General features: G+C 37.1%; 1 protein-coding gene across 1 annotated transcript in view; it reads left to right on the top strand.

Moving 5' to 3' along the window:
- The window catches only part of DPP10 (dipeptidyl peptidase like 10), a 188,674-nt gene that overhangs the window by 151,557 nt on the left and 25,080 nt on the right, over nucleotides 1–12,037 (top strand). Inside the window, exons 11-13 of the mRNA XM_085228156.1 lie at nucleotides 6,870–6,993; nucleotides 9,006–9,044; nucleotides 10,250–10,357. Of these exons, the coding sequence (XP_085084282.1) occupies nucleotides 6,870–6,993; nucleotides 9,006–9,044; nucleotides 10,250–10,357 (271 nt within the window). The remainder of the gene's footprint in view (nucleotides 1–6,869; nucleotides 6,994–9,005; nucleotides 9,045–10,249; nucleotides 10,358–12,037) is intronic.

The raw sequence follows: 12,037 nt of genomic DNA, 5'->3' as shown, positions 1-12,037 counted from the left end.
ATAAAGACAATGAGGTCAAATACATGTGATTTGCTCCTCTTAAAAATCTCAGGGATCTGGAATTTGCTCATTTCCAATGTTCTGAGGAGCTTCAGTTCTCTTGAAATATGTGAAATTAGGAATACTAAGATAGAGTCAAGAGGTCCAAATGCTGCTTTGTGCTTGCTGTGGCATTCATTTGTAACCTTTCTTGCTGTGAGCCAACTTGTTGGTTTCTGTTTCTGAAATGAAATTACATTCAGGTAATGTATGTACCAGGATGTTCTGTCATTTAGAGATGAATATCTTAAACTTGTCAAATGTATTAGGTTATGGAAATAGTTCACCCCTCAGCTGACAGATGCAGGGAGGTGGCAGGGGGAGAAGTGATGCCATCAGGTCACACAGACTAAGAAAGGCTGTGCTGTGCCTGTGCTTGATAGGAAGGTCATTAGAAGAAATCGTGCTTTGGAACCACTAAGCTGATTTAATGGTCCTTTTAGCTTCAGGACTGGCTGCAACTGGTAACCCTCCTGATAAAGTTACTGTCTTAAGGCAAGCTCCTGGGGACCTGTACTCATTGGAGATCACTTGAAACTTTTCCTTAAGGGCAAGAAAATTTCCATTTATTCCCTTAGGGTTATTCCAATTTGACAATTACGGTTGTCTTGTTGAAATTCCCACTGTGGTTTCAGTGCACATGTTAATGGTCTTCTAGCCCTAAACTGTTATATGGTATAGGTGATAGTAATAAAGAGTAGCTACAGTGCAGATGTAGCTGCAGTCTAAGGGCAGAGATCTGCCACTTCCCTCTTCTCTGAGGGCATTACTGGGTGGGGAAGAAAAGAGAATAGAAAGATTGGCTTTGAAGATGTGTATTTCTAAAAAAAATGCTGTATCTGGGTTGTTCCTGCAGTTCCGAGAAAAGATGTTGAAGTAATAGTTTCCAAAACAATCTAGAAGTTAATGGTGGGTAGTGATTCACAACCATCAATACCAACTTCAAGCTGGCCTCAGCTCTCTTCTACACAAATTGAGGTATCCAAAATTAGTGCAGGAATAATTTAGTAGTGAATTATGCCATGTAATTATTTATGTCAGCTGGAATGCTGACTGATTGTGTTCATGGAGAGAATTATTTTGACTGCATTGTGGATTTTGAAGTATTTTATTTCTATTGGTGCTCAGAAACAGAACAAAATCTCCTGCTGTTTATTAGCCCCTCACTAATGAGTGCCTGTATGAGATTTGAAAGAGATTCCCTGCTACCAAGGTTAGCATCTGCACTTGCTTAAACAGCATTAAAATTGTTGTTTTATTGTTTAAAGATGTGAAGATGTGAAATGGAAGCACTGTGTAAACCAGCAAGAAGAAGACAGTCTTGAAAACGTAATGGCTTCATTTTAGATTTTTCGGTTTCATTCTTTCTGCCTGATTTGTTGAAAACAAGGGTAGATCAAAACAGGCGAATACTGATATCTTAAAAAGTATTATTTGCATCTTAAAGCTGAAGTCTATCTTAGTTTGTAAAATTTCTAGTGTGAGACTGCGTGGCATCTTCCCCAGAGTTTTGAGTCCTTGGTGAAGATAATGTTCTCTGCTCTCTCTGTTACACAGTGACATTCCTTTAAATTTCTGTAATACTGCTTTCAAGAGTGTTAAGGCATTGCAATGGGCTGCATAGGGAGGTGGTGAAGTTTCCTGTCCCTTCAGGTGTTCAGAACCGTGGAGATATGGCACTGAGGGACATGGTTAATGGTATGGTGGTGTTGAGTTGATCATTGGACTTGGTGATCTTTGAGATCTTTACCAACCTTAATGATTCTATGATGTATCAGAAGGTTGGTTAAAACTATTTAAGCCTGGAAAAAATTAGCTTTATCTTCATTTTAGCTGTTAGGGCATAATAATATCTGTGCTATAAAATATAGGAAAGTTGCATAGATATGAGCCAGTAATTCTGAGAATTTTACATTTTAGCTCTGGTTTTGATTAACTGACAATAATCACATAGGTCATCGAATGTGTATACACACACATACACACATATATCCATGTGTTAATATGTATGCTGGTATGAGGAATGGCCTCTGAGCAGGCCTTTCTATAGTGGAAATCTTTGGAGACTATAATTTTTGGGAGGGTTTTTTTTAATTATCGTATTTTTAAAGAAAAGTGTTGGCTGTACTCAGTGGTCAAGTCTTTTTCACTGCCTTTCTAATCAATTCATTGTGGAGTCATTAATTAAATATATGATAGTAGCATTTCACAATTAAATAGTAAGGAGGACTGTCATAACTTTAAAGATCTTTCATGATTGACGCATTTTGAAAATGCATATTGTTCACGTCGTCACCAATTGCTATCATAGGAGAGATATAATCCCATGCATAAATGGGTAGGGAATGTAGTTTCAGTTATTTATAACCCCAAAAAGTAATGTTCATCTTCTCAACCCTGCCCAACTCTGCAGTGTGGGACCTCTGAAGGCAGATACCTCTTCCTCTGTTCTTAGGGTGTAAGATTGAGTCAGTTCAATGCTCTACCATCATTTACTGCTTGTGAGGATTCTAAAAATGTAATTGGTAATACTTCTCAATTTTCATTCAAGTTATTCTGAAAGAAAGCAAAAATATTTTTAATTTTACTCTGTAAAGTTTTAGTCTGTGGAGAAAATTATTTAAAGAAATGCATGAAAAGTTATTTCTACACTGGTTCTTGAAAGTCTCTCAGTGTGTAGGGGTCATCTGCTGCTTCCTTTTTCTGCTCTCAGCCATAGCGAGCAAACTGCATTGACTGCAGTATTTCCAGTCACTGCTGACCAGGTAGTTTTAAAAGGCACTTTAATAAATTAAGTCAATCCTTTTCTTATTTTTTTCCAATACTGCTTAAAAGCCTAAAAAAGGTAGATGACCACATCCTGTTTTCATATTTCAATCATTTTGATTGATTTTAATTAATGTTTTGTAGTGGAACTGGAGACATTTAGGAAATTGAGTTAACATAAATTTAAATAACAATTTTTAAAATCTTTTTTTTTTTTTTAAATTGCCTATGCATTTCCAAATCAACAGAGTTATTTGGATGCTTTTATATACTTTTAGCTTGAAATAAGCTTTTGATTCTGTAAAGGATTCTGTACCTCCTGCAGCCAGTTTGTCTGAGCCTTGCAATGAGATAGAAATCTTATTTCTTCTAACTCAAGTGGAAAAGATGCAGGGGGCAGTTTTGTATTAAGAAACCAAGGTTTCGTTTTCAGCTGTTCTTAGACATGCTGTCTAGTCACTTCTTTCAAGCTTCTGTCCCTCCTCTCTTCTATAACTGTGCAAGAGCAATACCTATCTCACAAGGTTAATGCAAAGGATTTATGCATTACCGCACCTTCTATCAAATGGCTCTAATATATTCAGTCAAAGCCTCCAAGATAAAAGTATATTCATGGGGTTTATTTTATTGAAGCTTTCCTGTTCAGTGCCAAGATACTGATGGATTATTCCCTTCCCTGTTCAATGGGAAGAAATGTAGGTTCTGCAAATGGGGCAGAACCAGGCCTGACACAGCTTGTGGCTGGGCTAGGGCCCAGCAGATGACCATCACCATGGCTGGGCTACCAAGTGGCCAGGGTCTGAGGCTGTGAGTAGATGGGGAGTGAGGCTATATGGCCTGGCTGTGATGGTGGCTGCTGGCACCCATGGAAAGGGTGCCATGGATCAAATAGTCCCAGAGGAAGGCTTCTGTTCATCTGTGTGTGCCTACAGCAAGCAGCATACCAAAATGCTATCTACAGTTATCTTCGCTACTTTGCACACCGTGAAACCATTTGTGTTAAATTTTTCACATGGGCTTTTGAGAATGGCATTTTTTATTAGCATCTGTAAATACTTATACAGTTTTCAATATACTACAATGAAAATAATTTAAGAATACAGCAAATATTTTAGAGCATTGTGCACTGTTTGAGTTTCTGTTTCTCAACAGCTTGCCAGCAAACAAGTAGGATGTAGTGGTTTGGCTTTCTTAAGATAAGCCCCATTTTCCTTATTATCCAAGTCTATTAATACCATCAACGAAAGTAAGATTCCTTTCATTCATTACTATTTCCTATTTTTAAAACTTTTTTTTCTTGTGTTAGCTCAAGGCTATTTTAAATCTAAGTATCTGATGTTCAAACTTAATTAGGACTGTAACTACGCATCCAGCATAATGCAGTGCAAATCCCTTTGCTTTGTTCAGCTTATTGCCCCTGCTGACTTTGTTGAAAACTTATAACAGTAGCTAGCAAAATGTGCATATATCTCTGCATGTGCAAGTGAAACAAGGTGTGCTGAATATTCTTGAATAATTATAAATATTTTAGAAAAACGCTCAACTGCCTCCCCAGGAGTGCATATCAACTGAGATAATCAAAATAAATGAAAAACATTCAATAAGAAAGGAAGATTAAAAAATTCGGGTGTACAGGCCTGGCAAAAGATTATAAGCATTTTTGATATCAAACATGTTTTTATCAGCACTGAGAAATAAACCCAGATTTCACCAAGTTACAAGTCTTCAAAAAGAAAAATGTTATTGCCATATACTCAGGAAAAGCATTTGTTTTCCTCACACCTCTCACTGAATATCCTCTGTCTGCATCAGGCCCAGGATGTCACCTTGGTGTGCAGCACCTCTGCAACACACATAAGGTGTTCTGTTCTTCTCTATTCAGAGATTTCTGTCTGCTTTTGTAGTGTGAAAAAGAAAGCTTACTGCTTTGAATTCAGGAAGGAAAAAGGCTTAGAATAGATGAGAGGGAAGAGACCCTACAATATTGAGATGAAAATGTGATTAGATATGAAATGAAGTCTGTCTAAAAGAAAAACCACAGGTCTGCGAGATAAGGATTAAATAAAGTTTTCTTGACAATCAGGGATTTTGATGGTTATGCTTAGAGTTAGGTGGTCCGGTGTAGAGGAGATGAGTATTAGCAAACAGGTTTTATGATAGAATTGGTCCATATTACAGTGTCTCTGATATGAGAGGAGCGTGCTGGGGAAGAAAGCTGGGAGTGGGGTGAAAAGATATTTTGAGTGAGAGCCAAGAGGGTAAGGTCATCTCTGATTAGGCCGATTGAATACTGAAACTGGATTATGTCTCTGCCATACTACCTCTCTGTGATATAGTCTAATAAAACATGTTTTTTTTTCCTACAAACTTTTGACTATGCTACATGTGTTGGCCTATAACAGTGCTGCTTCCCTGTATGTGTGTTTGTGCAGTGTGCCTGTTCTGAATTACAAAGGAATATTACTTGGAGGCAGTATTTAATTTTGGAAGGATGTGTGTTGTTACACTATACTGCACTCCTGATAAACAAGTCATAATGTAGTGAAGTTTGAACTTATTTGTATGCAGAGTTGATGGGAGGGGAGAAGAAAGGAGTTTTTAAATGATCTTTTGCTTTCACCTCAGTGATTATGGAGTTTATGTCCATGATGGAAGATGGTGTTATAGTTTGATTTGTACTATTAATTACTATATCAGCTGCTTTCCAAATGATTAAATCTCGTTTCATCCCTCCCTGCAGATGTTTTCAAATGGAGCAGCTCAGGCTCTATTTTGTAGCATTTGGTTCTAGGATAATCAGACACTGGGGACTGTGGATGCTGTCTTGATGCTGAAGCACATGGAGGAGCCTGTTCTTATATATGTATTTCGAACATTTCCTTTTGGCTGTCTTCAGGCTCATGTATGCAAAGGGAAAGACACGCAGTTCTTGAGTTCTGCTCTGGGGAATGAATTACCTGAGGTCTGGTGTTGCACTTGGATTGTTTGTTGGATCCTTGCTTTGTTGGCTTTGTCACAGAGCCTTATGTTAGATCTTGTGTTGGTTTGGTGTACGTTTTTCTCCTTGATAAGGATTTGAAACGATTTTCAAACAACAAATAAAAAATAGACTCACAGTTTGCCTGAAGTCACTATGTCCAGTTACCGTTCCAATATCTGCATGTGAAAATATTTATTTAACTAAAAGCAAAAAATAAAAGCTAAAAGCAAGTTGTGTGTGTTGGGCTGTTCAGCTGTTTTGCTATCATAGAGCACCTTATAGGCTGGTTGATTACAGGGAATTGCTGACTCCTGTGCTCAGCATCAGAGTTGGACTCAGCTTTGCTGCTGGCACTGCTCAGCATTTTGATCTAGTAAGATATCTTTTGAATGCATAATTAAATACATGTTGTCAAAACATAATGAGATCTCCCTTGGTATTAGATTAAAAAGCTAGTTGTATGCAAATGATGACCCTTGTTTTCAAGTGGGGCTGAGTTTCCAAACAGGTTCTCACCACTGTTGCATGTAGCTCAGCTGGATTCTTTTCTGCAGAGGTCTCATTGTTAAATACTTGATATCTTATAGCAAGTGACATTTTAAAGTGGCATCACCTTCCCTATAAACTTACAGACCTTGTTTTCTGAGCTGGATTCTTTTACAAAAACGTGTATATTCTGGAGGTGTTTGCTAATGGGAAAATACTGGCTTCTGTCAGAATTTAGTATCAGTTTTTAAGTTGACTGGCAAGTACTTATGTGTGTTCACAGACATATACCTTGTAGGCTAATGTTTTCCAGTTGGAACAGTTTATGCCTTAGCAATGGCTGAGAAGAAGGTGCTGATGGAGTACAGTTATCCCAGGGGAATGGGAACAGCAAGCTGGGATTGAGCCTTTCTACTCAGTGCCTCCAGGAACAGATACTGGGGATATGGGATTATTTTCCCCGTCCCCATCCCATAGTGCTGATCATGCAGTACAAGTCTTCATGTACTTTTTTATTCTGTATATTTTCTGTATTTTTTTTTGACTGTTCAATCTGAAGCAGGAGTATCCGAACACTGTGATTTTATTGTCCGTTTAGGGAATACTACATAACCATGGTGAACTGGGTAAGCAACACGAAGGCTGTGGTGAGATGGTTAAATAGACCCCAGAATATCTCCATCCTTACAGTCTGTGAAACAACGACTGGTGCTTGCAGCAGGGTAAGTCAGATTGCTTTCTAAGTTTTCTTTTCAAGTTTTCTTCCTGCATTTTGTTTTCATATTCAGAAAAAGATTTTCAGAAATTGGTTTGCAGATGCTGTAGTTGCAAGCTGAGTGTAATTAGTCAACAGGGAGGAAATGGATGTGAGAACATTCCAAATCTGGTTAAATGATTTCATGCAATTAGCAACTTTGAGTGATGTTTTCAGAATTACTCAACTTTGTTCATTCAGTAGCATCAGTGGAAACTGCTGTTGCTGAACATCATATACTATGGATATAGCTAGTACAGTGGCAAGCTTGTCTTCCTTTAGATATTTTCATGTTGCTGATCTCTGCTCTCTCCTCCTACAGATTTTCATTTTAGATCTTTCTGGCTCTCACAGTTTACATACTCCTAAGAAAACATGTAAAATTCTGATAATTCTTATAAATTCAGCAGCAAAATTAAGTAACTTCAGAAGAAAAAAAAAATACAAAAGCAATAGAGATATTTTAGTTTTGAGAGTAAACCAAGCTGAAATACATTTTTTCTGCTTGAGTGCAGCCTCTTGACATTCTTTGACTCAGGCTTTGACTTCTTAAATTCCTGAATTTCATCTCTCCATTTTCAGTCTTGTATCTTAAATGCAACTGGCTATTTTCCCATTCTGAGTCACAGTTTCTTCCTAGAACTAATTGGAAGTATAAATATTATCTATACATGCTAATATCAGTAGCAACAAAGGCTTTTGAAGTAAAAATGGTTATGGGTGATTAGTGTAGGTTGGCTTCCGAGTCAAAAAGCTCCTATCAGTGTCTGCTACTGAAGTGCATTGTTTAGAGTGTTAGGGATCATTTCTGAGCTCGTTGCTTATGTGCAGTACTTTTGAATAATGCAGGTTGTTTATCCTGACTTGTAACCTGAGAGTTCGTCCTCTTGCTATGTGTTAGATTATGAACACGGAAATTTGTTGTTTGGGTTTCTGCCTGGTTTCTTTATTTTTTTTAAGAAAGTTAATCACAAGTCACTGTTAGCAGTCCCTTCTGAAAGGAAAGCTTTATGTGCTCCAAGGTCAGTGGACTTACGTGAAGTAGGTATCCAGGGAGCTGTAACCCAGGACATAATTTGAAGGAGAGGGATGGAGTGAAATTCCACTCCAAAATAAATGAAGTGCAGAGGAGGACTTTGTAGGTGAGTGAGCAGTGTAGTGAGCACAGCTTGGCCAGGACTCAGTTTGTAACTCTGGGCAGTGCCTATGCTGGGATAAACTGATGGGTGAGCAAAAGCAATTGTGTGAAAATGCAAGCTTTCCTCATGCCATTTCATTACAACTGTGAACCTTTATTTATTTATTTTAGCATGTTGCACATGTTCTGAAATTCCAGAAAGTACTGTATAGAGTTTTATAGCAGCCATAGAATTTCATTTTCAGGCCATGTATTTACGGATGCTTCTATAGCTAATAAATGTTCATTACTTCAGTGTGACTGTGACAATTTACAGCAGTTGACATATATTCTACATTTTTTCCAACACGTGCATGATAACTATTTGTGGGTTTTTGTATTTGTCTGTTTTTTAAGATGGCACAATTTGAAATATGAGTATGACCATTAAAAACCACCCTTTGCATTTATTTTTTTCTTTTTGCTTAATGCCACACTGCAACCCATTGAAACAAGGGATTGTGATTTGAAAAGGTCTCTCACTTTGAGCTTGATGCTGGCTGTTTGCCCAGTGTTGATGGAGGACCTAAAATATCCACTTGTCAGATGATGCCTAGAGCTAAAAACCAAAGAGAACCACATGCATAAAGCATCTTGATAGCTAATCAAAAGGGATTGAAAAAGGCATTCTTTGGTCCCCTGTGGTGTTCTACCAAAAACTCAGAATAAAGAAACTGACTTTTGAATTAAATTATAATTTGTTTCAATGTAAGTGCCAAAGAAGAAATGTGACAACTGTAGCACGTTAGAAAAAACCCCCACAAAATGACTTGAAGCCATAAATGCTATTTCTTCTGTTACAGAAATATGAAATGCAGTCAGAACTTTGGGTTCCTAAACAGGTATGGTATAAACGCTGTTTCTGTCTGTATAAGTACTTTACTGTCATTTTTATTTAACTGCATGATGCTTTATAAGCTATTAAAATCCTTTTAAACTGGCTGTGTTTTAGGATCTTTTAGGGTTTTTAGAAGTGACTGTGTAAACATTCAAGTAGCATCTTCTTTGGTAATGGAATTGCTGTCTCTTAGCATCACATAAGACATTTGGCTCTCTAAGTGACCATGTCATTGGTGGAAAGAGACACAGCTTTTCATAGAGCAGTTCAGATGTTTGAGATACCTCTCTGGATTTTGGAGGCAGCATTTCCTTCAGTTTTTGATCTCTCTTCATCCAGCAAAGAAGGCACTTAGATGACAAACTGATTACCTACCTTACTCTTAAGTGGTTGAAGACAGATCAGATGAATCCTATTCCAAGCATTTCCTGTATACTCTGCTGATGCTTTTGTGTTTGTTTTTAATTTTCTCATAGAAAAGTTACCTCGCTAAATTAAACCCAATCAAACTCAAGTATTAGAAGTCATATGGGTTATAATTGGAAAGAATAAGAGTAATATTTTTAAAATGATTTCGTTTGCATAGCTTCTGAAAAGCCATCCAATAAATGGATGAAACACAATCTATTTCAGGCTTCATTTTGCAGTATGAAAAATGTGAAATCATTTTAAACGTCTGTGCTTCTATAGCAAGCAGTTGTCCTTGTACTTCTGTGTAAAGTTAGCCATGGAGAAATGGTGCCAACAAATTATGGTAAAACCATGATTGAGAATATCACTTGAACATGTATATTTTTATGTGCAATTTTATTAAAACTAATGAGTCTTAAGTAAGTACTTACTAAAGTTTTTCTGCATCCAGGCCATGGGAATATTTTTTCTCCTAATCAGAAGTAGGACTTATTTCTGTCATTAATTGCATGCCTGTAAAGAAACGTATCCTGGAAAATCCCACTGCATTAGAGATGAGACTACCAGACCTTTCCATAAAGAGGAACAGTTTTGCAAGGACTGTACTTATGCTTGAGGACAAGATTGCATAATGATAACTACCTGCAGGAACTATGGTGTTTTAAATCTAAGGGTATTTCTCCATTTGTTTTCATGGCAACTACACAAAGCAAACTGACATGAAACCTAAGGTTTCTTCTCAGGCTTTGTGAAGTGAAAAGGAAAGCATGAGAAGCTAACACAATCTCACACTTCCAGAATGAAGAACCCGTTTTCTCCAGGGATGGCACTAAGTTCTTCATGACTGTCCCAGTGAAACAGGGAGGCCGGGGCGAATTCCACCACATAGCCATGTTTATTGTTCAGGTAAGTTTTTGGTATTCCACTGGTTGTCTAGGATTGAGAACGTTTTTTTGAAGGTAGGTCATTATCCTGTCATTTATCTGTCTCGCAAAATAAGTGACGCTTTCTCTTTCTTTACTGTTGTGCTATGGTAGCATGTAGGATATGCATATGAGAGGTATTTCCAAAGTACACTCTTTGGAATGTTTCATGCTTTCTTTGTATCTCATTAAATGCACTATAAATATGTATGTACCATTTTAAATTTTGATTCAGAATATTTAAAATTCTAGGTGTGTATACAACAAGAAAGGGAAGCAACAGCAATAACTTAAAATGTTGTAAAAATTAGCACCCAGTTATTACCCACTGCAGCATTTTCCAGTAGCTTCCATTTCCCAGGGACATTGCTTTCCAAAGAAGAATCTGAAAGAAGATACATTTCTGCTATGGCTTTGAAGGTCATCAGTAAGAAGCTGTGATCACCTAATAAAGGAAATTATGCCCTGGAACAGAACATTCCAAGGCTTCTATTTAAATCCACAGAGCATTAATGCAGGTACTTTATCAGAGCCATATGACATAGGATGGATTATCAAGCTACCCAAACTATCAGAATAAACAGACTTGGCACCAGATGACTCTGTTATCTTCCCTTATGACAGTGTTCTGGTGTGAACATTGAGTCTGAGATGTTCACACTGTACTGCAGACAGCATAGGAACAAAAGAGCCTTCATGAAATTTTAACTTGAAGAAATGAGAAGATATTTGGTCACTGGAGTATATGTATGGAGAAAGAATCGGAGAAGAAAAAAGGAATCAGAGACTTGACAAATACCATCTTCTAAAGAATACAATAGCTCAAATGAGAACCTAGTAAAGAGATATTAATGGAATAACCACACAAAATTCACATCGGAAGAAAAAATATGTCAGTCAGTGATATTTTGGTTCCTTTCCCAATATTGTGAAGAAGTATATTCAAAATACAAGAAATAATAGTGATACTGATCTGAAAATTAACTTGCAGAATTCCCAAGGATGTTACTGATACAATCAGATTTGGTTTAAACCTATAGGTCTTGATGTTTTCATTACTATGGAAACTTGATCTGTGTTTAAAAAAAGTTTAAAAGGTTAAGCCATTCCTATTCAATAAGATAATTAAATATCTGCATACTTTTAAATACAGCTTTTAACACCTCCACAATAATTTTAATGTCAAGATTATGATTAGGAGCTTAGTATTCTGTCACTGTTGGGCAGAATTAGAGTTCTGGCTACTGTAGAGCTCCAAAAATAAAATAAAACAACTTAATTTTTGCCTGCCATTGACAAGAATAAACATGTCTAAATCATGCAACCTATGATAAATTTGTGTTTAAATATATATCTGCTCCCAGGAAGAAAAGGAAATGCGATATCTCATGTAGTAACCATTAGTCATCAATGAACAACATTCTGAGTGGTAATGGAGCTGATACAGAGCAGTGAAGGACTGAAATGTGTTTATATGATGTGCTTTACACACTGCATTAATCTGATTGTCCATTGTTTCTAAAGCAAACACAGACGCATAAAAATTATACTAACCATTGCACTTAAAGTCTGTTGTCCCATCAGATGTTTGTCACACCTTATGAGAGCCACAGTGCCATGACAGGTGCCGTGAAGAATGTAAAGCAGCTGCCAGATGATTGTG

This window comes from Meleagris gallopavo, chromosome 7, assembly GCF_905368555.1.
Source record: "Meleagris gallopavo chromosome 7, MGAL_WU_HG_1.1, whole genome shotgun sequence".
Taxonomy (NCBI): domain Eukaryota; kingdom Metazoa; phylum Chordata; class Aves; order Galliformes; family Phasianidae; genus Meleagris; species Meleagris gallopavo.
The sequence above is the reverse complement of the archived record's forward strand: the minus strand, read 5'-3'. Positions and strand labels throughout refer to the sequence as shown.